Source organism: Anarrhichthys ocellatus, unplaced genomic scaffold (genome assembly GCF_004355925.1).
Source record: "Anarrhichthys ocellatus isolate YVR2014 unplaced genomic scaffold, GSC_Weel_1.0 scaffold11, whole genome shotgun sequence".
Lineage (NCBI taxonomy): Eukaryota > Metazoa > Chordata > Actinopteri > Perciformes > Anarhichadidae > Anarrhichthys > Anarrhichthys ocellatus.
The window spans coordinates 2035096-2044930 of record NW_022280041.1 but is presented as its reverse complement, the minus strand read 5'-3'; the positions used below and the strand labels follow the sequence as shown (position 1 = coordinate 2044930).

General features: G+C 44.9%; 1 protein-coding gene across 5 annotated transcripts in view; it reads right to left on the bottom strand.

The window, feature by feature from the left end:
- Positions 1-9835, bottom strand: part of exoc6b (exocyst complex component 6B) — a 66397-nt gene that overhangs the window by 25353 nt on the left and 31209 nt on the right. For 3 of the 5 annotated variants that reach the window (XM_031851123.1, XM_031851124.1, XM_031851127.1), the window contains 4 exons: positions 6545-6656; positions 6188-6322; positions 5870-6058; positions 3517-3546 (listed from right to left, as the gene is read on the bottom strand). In XM_031851123.1, the coding sequence (XP_031706983.1) occupies positions 3517-3546; positions 5870-6058; positions 6188-6322; positions 6545-6656 (466 nt within the window). The remainder of the gene's footprint in view (positions 1-3516; positions 3547-5869; positions 6059-6187; positions 6323-6544; positions 6657-9835) is intronic. The other 2 variants (XM_031851125.1, XM_031851126.1) reach the window with 1 other exon arrangement.

Genomic DNA, 9835 nt, shown 5'->3' with positions numbered 1-9835 from the left:
CCCCAGGGGTCAGTTATCATAGGGTGAGATTGAGCGTGAAATAGGCTAATTCTATTTACATGTCCCGAACCTGACTGGTTGGCTGACACACACACACACACACACACACACACACACACACACAGGTGGGTCTGTCTGACAGAAACGGTGTTGTCTCAGAGTTCAATACAGACAACTGGGAACCATTAGCCTGAGGCACAAAGGAGGGAGGAAAGAGGAGTGAACACAGGAGAAGGAAGGAAAGGAAAATAAAAAAGGAATGGAAAAGGGAGGGAAGGTGAGAAAAGGAGAAGAAAGGAAAGAAAAACACCGTTGAAGAAAGGTGAGGAGAAAGAAAGTTGAGCAAAGGACAAGGAAAGCAATGGAACGGAGAAGGAAGGAAAGGAATTAAATGAATTGAATGGAAAGGAAATGTGTAGAAAGGAAAGGAAAGAAGTGAAATGGGCAGGTATGGAGAGGAATGGAAACAAAAGACAAGGTGAGGAAATCAGTGGACAGGTGTGGAAGGGAAAGATGAGAAAAGGTGAGGAAAGGAGAAGGCAGGGAAGGGAAGGAAAGAAAAACGAGGGAAGGTAACTAAAGGACAGGTGAAGAAAGGTGAGGAAAGTGAATGAAAAAGGGGAATGAAAGAAAAGAAGATGACAGGAAAGGAAAGGAGGGCAAGGAAAGGGAAAAAATATAAACAACAACAAAAGCAAAGGCAAGGAAATGAAAGGTTAGGAAAGGAAAGCGATATGTTCAAGAACAGATAAAATCATGAGGGGGAGGACAGCAGCAAAGACTGATGGAAGGAAAGGAAGTGAAGATGAGTAGAGGACAGAACGAGCAGAGAAGTGAGGAAGGAAAGGAAAGAAGTAGAGCGAACGAAGGTGAAAAGGACAAAAGGCCAGAGGAAGGGAAGGAGAGACAGATAGGGAGGACCCAGAATCAAGTGATGCTCCTTCTCCATTCCTCACTCCCTCGGTCCCTGAATCCTTCCCTCCCTCCTTCCAGCTAACGAGGGACGTTCATCAAAGCGCTCATTAAAAGCTACTCAGCAGCTAACGGCTGAACAAACACGACGAGAGAGAGAGAAAGAAAAGCAGGCGAGGTGGAAAGGATGGGCGACGAGGACGGAGGGGTCAGGCAGAGAAATAGGACTGAACGAGGGAAGAGGAAGGAAAAGGAGGAGTAAGGAAAGGAATGCAGACTGATGAGAATGACAGTAACATATGCTACTCAACACAAACGTATCTCCATCTGTCTCAGCGTTTAGGAGCTGAAAATGGACTGTTTATATTCATATTACTATTAAATTAAACATGAAAACAGTCTCTCGTAGCTCCACAAAACCTTTCATCCAACTGTTCTTCATTTACTTTTATTTTTCAGGGAAAGTTACATCTATCAACTAAAGACTCGGCAGTTGGTGGAGACCAAAGCAGAGCTCAATAGAGAATGAATATTGGACTTATTATTATAAATGGACATGAGCACTGAACTGAAACTGGATGCTAATGTTGCTCCGTGTCTGCTGGAGTTTTTCAGCTCTTTGGATAAAAAGCTTTAGCTAAATAAAAGTATTTTTTGGGGGGGTCCTTAGTCGATAAACATACTGTCCAGTTGTTGGTACAGAAGCTTTGATTCGTGCAGCTTTAAGATTTTTAAAGTTTTTACGAGCTTGAAACAAGTTGAATGAAGCTTCCAACTGATCCTGACGATCTTTGTTCCAACAAGAGAAAAATGTGATTGTGGTTAAAAAAAAATAAAAAATAATGCGGTCTCTCATATTCAAACACATGGTATTTTCAGAGTAAAATAATCCGCCTGTGTGTGGTCAAACGCACAGCAGCAGGCCGTCCTGTTCACTTAGCTGTAGCGGCGACCGCCATCGATAATGACACGTTATTTACAAATGCTGCAGCAGATGGTACTGCACACGTGGAATAAACACGATGAGGCATCAGTTTTACGTGTTTTGCTGAAAAAATGTAATCAAGAAGTTCAAATTAAAAGACTCAAAAGACTGCGGGCAAATTTGTTAGAACAACCAGAACCTCATATGTGAAAGTGTTCAGTGTAATAACAGATTGATTGTGCATCTCCTCCATTTTTTTATTTTTTTTTGGTGGGACACAGCTTGTTTTGAAGCACTCCCATCTGAATTGAGCTTCAGGCCTCATAATGCCAGAAGCAGGTTCGAGTTAGGAGCACAGCGGCGAGGCGAAGTCGCCGCTTCAGAACGCACTGATTCACGACTCCTGGAAGGGATTCGACACGGCGTATAATGTGCTCTCCGTCCATCCAGAAAGCTGTCAGTCAAATGAAACGGCGAGTCGGGGCAGCCAAAAGTCAAGAGGTCTTGCAGAACAATCGCCGTCCGCTGCGTTATGGAAGGTGTTTGTTCATGTCGCTCAAGAAACGCCACAAAAATGACTTTTTCGGTGCATTTTCTTGTCTTTGAATGTAACCTTGACACACACACACACACACACACACACACACACACACACACACACACAGAAAGGGGCCACTGCAAGCAACTTCACTTCACAGACTGAACACCACGTTGTGGTCTGACAGACACCAGGGTTGGAAATTTGATTTAGTGCGATGTACGGAAGCCCTGAGAGGCAAAAAGAGAGAAAAAAAAATCTGGCAATCCAGTTTCTGGATTGTTTTTAGTTTTAATTCCTCCTCGCACTCTAAACATAAAAGGTGCAAATATTGTGTGTTAGCAAGTTGTATGAATTAAAACCTCACCTGGAATAAAACATGAATGCCTTTTAGTCCTGTTTAGAACATGTTGTAGTGGTGCACTTCAGCCTCTTGTGACCATGAGTATTAAAACATCAAACACTTTAAAAATAGATTCTTTTATTGTCAGTATCATTTTACTATCTTAAAAAATGATCCTGGCAAAACTTTTTCCTCCACCGGTTTCACATTCACAGAAGTAAAAAATTAATTACGGATAACTTAACTTAATTAACTTTAGATAACTTAACTTTAATATAAATAATTAAGTGAAAGATTATCCAAGTAAAACCTGTTTTTTTACATTTTCTTTAGACATAAACTCAAGAGACTTCCTCTCTCAGGGCTTCCGTAGAACGAGCGGTAAAACACATTTTTCCGTGACTGTTTCATGACTATAAATGTGTTCAACGACACCAGACATGCTCTCGTCTTCTCCAGTCAAGACTGGGGATCAAATACAAGTCTGAACTATCGTCTGTCTGTACATTTAAATTAAGTTATCCAAATGATGTCGTAACCTGCCAAAGTTTCTGGTACGTTATTGCAAACACAGACAAATAATTCGGCACCGCTGGCAGGTGGCTGGTTAGGGTTTCCCTCCCTGGTTGGGACAGAGATTTGGGCACATGAACACAGATTCAGGCAAACGTGCATCACTCCCTCGTCATCTCGCATGCTGGTTTTCGTGAAACACTCAAGTGGGAGATTTTTAGGGGCCAAAGTTGAGGGTTTAACACGGTCAGTCAGGGATCGGCACACAACAACCCAGATACTCACCGGTAAGGTAGCGTGTTCTACCGGCGATCCCTACGGTGAGAAACATAAACCGGGAATTTTAGCTGGATGGCAAAAACAGTAAAAACTGGTGTGTTATTGTTGGGAGACAATAAGGAGTGTGACGGCTGCGTGGAAGGAAAACTCCTCGATCAAAATCCATGCGAGGCCTTTTTCCACCTTTAAGTATTCACTACACATGGGCTCTCGAGATGTTGCCGTTCTGGCTTTATCGGAGGCGCTGAAGCACCGTGTAGGGCTCGGTAAGTCCTGAACACACAGAGGCAGAGCGGGGCCGCCAGAAAACCTGCTCGGTGCACATCAAGAAAAACTGATCGAGCAGCTTATGAGCCATGAAATTGCAGCACTACGGTCAGAGGAGAGTCCAACGTTTACTTTATAACTTTCACATGATCATCCTCACTCCGGGGGCCTTTTCCCCCCCGTTCCATCTTTAAAATCCGAGCTCAATTCAATGATGAGTCTTTAGCTAGCGCTAAACTGTGAGCGGTATTATTAGCTCCTCTCTGAGAGCTGGGACGATGAAGCCCTCCGTGAAGAAATATGAGCCCGCCGAGCTTCCGACCGGTTACATTTAAAAGCCGTTAAAACCGCCACGTAAGCCCAAACACACAGACACTTCAGCAGGAATGTTGCTGCGTCACGGTGAGACGTCACTTAACAAATCGGCGTGTTGGGTTTCAGCGTGCCGACTGTTGGTTGCATAACGTCTCCGAGTGTATTTTTTTACAGTCATAAAAACGTAGATATGTTCCTCTCTCTCAAAGCTTCTCTGACCTCGACCCCCTCTGAGGATGCTGGTCCTCTATTCTCTTCTACTGGAGTTCTACTGAAACATAACGGATTCTTTTACCTTTAAGTTTAACTTCTCTGGGTGTCGTTTTACACATCAAATGATTATTTTATCTCCATTAGTTGGATAGTTGTTTATGAGTTGTATATATATGATCAATATAAAGTTAAGAGGGGTTGGACCTTGTAAGTGTTCTCTCTTCTTCCTCCTTTTCAGACATGTAATATGTATTTATGTTGTTTATTGATCTTGTTTATGAACCTATATTATTATTGTTTGTATTAGTAATAAAAGCTCTGAACTTAAATCAATCGATTAGTCGGCTGAGAAAACAATAATCAGCAAGTTTTGGCCCTAGAAGCTATTGTTAAAGTATTTCTTTATTCTTGCTTCTATCTTCATCAGTATCCAATTCATCTGTGCGCCACACTACTCTTTTATATGATCAGCTCTTATTTCAGAGGGTCATACCACCCAGCTTTTTAGATCCATAGCATCTGATCTACTTAGGAGGCCCCACACTGAGTGTGTGTGTGTTAAAGTGTGTGTGACGGGGTCATGTCCGGGGCTCGCGGGGGTGGAGGAAAAGCTTCTTAGAAGTGCTGGAAAACACTTAGTCGACCACCTTGTGTGCATGGCCTTGTGGCCCTGTGACCCGCTTTGACCAAATCTGTGTGCGCAATCATCTTAAAACTAACCCTTTTGTGTGTGTGTGTGTGTGTGTGTGTGTGCTGTAAGTTTAATGAGAACTTGCCATATGCTTTAAACTGCAGAGAGGGAACTTGAATCACGTGTGCTTTGGAAAGTGTAAATTAGGACTTAAGGAAAGAAATAGTTCCATAGTTCATGGCAGAAAGATCCAAATACAAGACGGGGTTAGAGCTTTGTAGAGCACGTTCGATAGCTGGAATCAAAAACACTTCATTTGATGAGTTCCAAGTTTACAAATTAACTTTAACAAGGCAGATTTCTGGTGAGAGAAGTACATCAGGAACTTCAGGCCACGGCTATTATAGCAGAAAAACGCTTAAGATGATTAATGAAATAAATGAAAGTTGATCAAATCCTAATAATGAATTCACACTGCATCAGTAATGAGTAACGAGTGTGTGTTGCAGTCGGGCTGAGGAGTCAATGGCCTGAGCCGCGGTGTAATCCGGTGCTGCTGACCCGGCTCACCCTTTAATGAGCTTACCGGGCCCCATGTTAACGATCTAACCCGTAACAAGCCCATACTCTAACGAACTAAAGCAGATTGTCCTGCCCTGTGATGCCTCACGCTAACAGGCAGCGAGACTGGTGAGGGAGCTTATATAACACACACACACACACACACACACACACACACACACACACACACACACGCACGCTAAAGTATGTAGCCACAACACATGAAAACACACACATTCCAGGTATGCAATTTGTGCTGAATAGTTTTATCTTAACTTTTTCCCATTTTTTTTACCATTATAATGTGCTTTGTGTGTGTTCGTGTGTGCTTTGTGTGTGTGTGTGTGTGTGTGTGTGAGTGTGTGTACTAACAGGCAGGTTGGTGAACACACTGAAGGTGCTCTTCAGGAAAGCGATCAGGTCGATCAGGTAGTCGCTGGCTTCCAGAGTCCCGCCTCCCGGCACCGCCGCCATCCAATCGTAGTCGGCCAGCTGCAGGAACTGGTCGATCTTGGCATTGAGGTTGGTGTAGATCTCGGCCTCGGCCGCGTGGCGAGCGTCCTGCGAGGAGGCAGAGAGCAGAATATTCAGCGTGTTACCTTGGTACCACGACTGCTATTGTAAAGAGAAAATGACAAACGAAAGATAAAAGTATGGAAACAATAAAAGATAGAAAGAGTCCCGGTGTACCTTGAAGGTGGAGGTCCCGTACAGCTTGGTAGCGTTCGCCGAGTCGGGCGGGACATTTGTGATGTTTGATATGAACTCCTCCAGGAAGTGGCAGCTCTGCTCCAGGTGGGTGGTGTTTATGATCACCTGCACCAACTGAACACAGACGACACAGATATGAAACATGGCGTCTTCAGGTCTGTTTCATACAAACATGCTCCTGCAGAGAAACAGCTGAAGCAGGCTGGCTTATAACAAAAAGAGAAAATATGTTTTATTTCTCAGTTTGAACATTTGTCTTTATGCTCCGCACATTATTTTGAAATTCAACACACACACACACGTGCACACACACACACACGTGCACACACACAGTACCTCTGCCAGCCCGACATTCTTCTTCTTAATGGCGTAGTGCAGGCAGTGGCTGAGGGTTCTGGTCAACAACAGATTTGTCGACTTGCGGATCATGTCGTCTACCTCCGTGGAGCTGAGGACACGTAAACACAGAGACGGGCAGACAATGAGTGACTGTGCAGACGGGACTTCTGCGTCTCAAAGCCAGCACAAACACTTTAAGCCAATTTCTCAGTCTGCGAGAAAACTCTCCATTTGGAAAAAGTCTAAATGTCAGCCAATTGAAATGAGTACATTACCACGTTATGAGCTGTCAGCCTCATTAGAAAGTCAAACATCGCCTTAAATCTCCACTGCAGCTTCAAAAATAATCAAGCTAAATGGCGATTTAAGACTTAAAAATAGTCCCCAAATCAATAAAACATCCAAAGACTGATCCAGAAATATGTTTTTCCTCTTTGCCTCATGTCCTTATACATATATTTACCATCCCCCGCCCTCCACAGACTTTAAACAGTCATAAACTTACCACCTCTGCACAGCCAGCGAGGCAGAAAGACAGCCAGCAGGCCGTTAAATCCCAAACGAGCTCAAATTTCCTGTTAAAGCAAAATGTTTGACGGCGCTAATCAGACCCACTTACATAACAATTGTTTTCGTTACGTTTGAAATGTGGGTGATGTTTGGAGAAGAAACCCAGAAGGTTTTTCATGGCAGCGAGCGCCGCCCTCCTGCCTTAACCGTTTTTTCCTGGAAGAGAAGCTGAACTGGGGCCTGAGAGAGTGAAGGCATGAGGGAGGGGACGAGTGTTTGTCAGGGTGGGCATCAGAAAGGACAGCGAGGAAAAGGTAAGAGGAAGCACTTGAAGGGCACAAATACACAAAACCCAGTTTATAATATAACACACACACACACACACGCAGAGAGAAAGGTCAGAGGAGGACACACAACACTCAGGAGATAATCGGCGGAAACAAAAGCCATCGCTTTCCTCCCGCTGCGGGACGATGAAGAGGAATCTGTGTTTTTAGCGCACGTGTTCGATTCCAGAGCGCTGTGGGTAACAAACACATTCCAACCAAATCACTCAATTATCTGTGCCTGGAATTCAACCTAAACACACACACACACACACACACACACACACACACACACACACACACAGTGTCGCCTGAGGGAGAGCGAGCGCTGGAATTCCAAACTCACTTTGTTTCCAAAAAAGCAGAGGAATCCTAAAAACGTTCCGACGATTTGGAGCAAGTGGGGATGGGAGGGGGGAGAGAAATTCTTCTGCAGAAGTGCGGAGTGGACAAAAATGGTGTGTGGAGAGAGTGGCAAAAAGTCAATGTATGCTAGTGAACTCTGCAAGGGCGTGCGCGCGCACACACACACACACAAATATAGACACACCGCAGAATTTGGATTGAATTTCATCATATTTATGCTGCCATCAGTCGCAATAAATACACGCGGCGGTTGATGCAGTCAAAGGGAAGCCATGAAGCCTTAGGTGCGGGCATGTTTACAGCGCACTGAGGAATGGACGAAGAGGTTTGTCCTAAAAATACACAGACAGCAACGACCACAACAACAGCGGTCAGTGAGCAGGGAAAACAGTGAGAGGTCAGAGCGCACAGAGCCAGGAAGCCACAGGTATGAACCACCGAACACACTCTGGAGAGTGTTTCAGCAACATGCAAACACAATAAAAACAGTGTTTTATTATTGGAGGCTGGGAGCAGTGACCGTGCTACGTACTGTAGCTACGCCCCCACATGTAATAGAGATCAACTGTGGCCCTGCAAGTACGCTCTGCTTTCTCTATGCTGGTGTTTGGGAGATGGACAGCTTGAGTGAGTATGTAAGTGTGTGTGTGTGTGTGTGTGTGTGTGTGTACGATGGCAGGCAAATAAGAGTTCCACTCATATTTTATAGAATTTTAAAAAGCTAATAAATAAATAGCTGCAGCCCTTTCAACATGATGGGAAAACGAGACGGCATCGTATAATCACAAGATGAGTGTTCATGCGTGTAGGGTTGTATTTCTGTGATCGGTTAAACGTTGGAACCAACTGCAGAACAAGCCGTGACACCTGTGACTCATGGGAACTGGGAGCCAGGCTGCAACAAACCAGCTTCAGACGCTCTCTGGCAGGAGCTCCACCGTGGCTGGATCTCTCTGCTGGTGTTTGTGATCAAACGTCCAGATCGACACATGCAATTTGATTTTGAATCGGCCGATTGTCTTCGCTTCGGTGGAAAAATCGTGGAGAAAGAAGCGTCGCCTGTTTCATTTCCAGCTTTTTTTTTTGCCTCAAAACATGCTGGCTCAGCGTGCATGCTCTCTCTCAGGAACACCCCTGCTTCGTTTTTTCACAACTCGACACATTCACACAGGTCTTCTAATGCCGGAGAGCAGTTCAGGGTCCAGTGTGTGGCTCATGGGCAGCTATGCGGGCAACTGTCCGGGAGTCAAACCGGTGAACGTTTGGCTACAAGCCCAGTTTTTCTACCTCGAGGCTGCTGATGTCTTTCCCACAAATGTAGTTTACGTCTGGAAACAAAATGGAGAAAGGATCGACCAACAGACACACAAACATACAGACACTCCCTTTCCGCTCAAAATCAGAATTGAGAACAGAGGTTAAGGTCAGAGTTCAGAGGGATCAATGACCACAATCCTGCTCCATCATGCCGTCTGCTTCCGGACCTGTGCGTCCGTTTGAAGCGGGCAGGAAGGCGTGCCTGTAACCAGATAGCAGCGTGTGCAGCGCCGGAGAAATCAAGCCAGGTCAAATAGTGGAGTCATTACCCTGATTGAGGAGAGCGATTAGTGCTGTCTGGTCAGCGAGAGACAGGAGAGAAACCGTCTGGACACTTTTGTCCGTTGGGGGAAAGATGATTTCACTGAGCAGACGGCCTTTTGGATGATGACGTGTGTATCTACGGTGGCTCTGAGTGGTCAAACAACACGACCGGAGGCAGAAAATCAAATCTGTTCCGACAAATTTACGGACGAAAAAGTTCGGAGTCTGAGTGTAAATGTTAACACAACGTGACGAAAACTACGGACTTGATGTGTAAAGGCCTGAAGTGAACTGAATACACAGTTTGAATTAGTTTCTTTTCATCCCTTCTCTTTTCTCCTATTATACTAATTCCTTCCCTTTGATCAGACACTCCTCCTCCTGCCTCCGTCTCTCTCTCTTCCGCCGGTCACGGATCAATGGTACCTCCCTGGTTCACAGCCCCCACCGGGGAATCAACACACACACACACACACACACACACACACACACACACACACACACA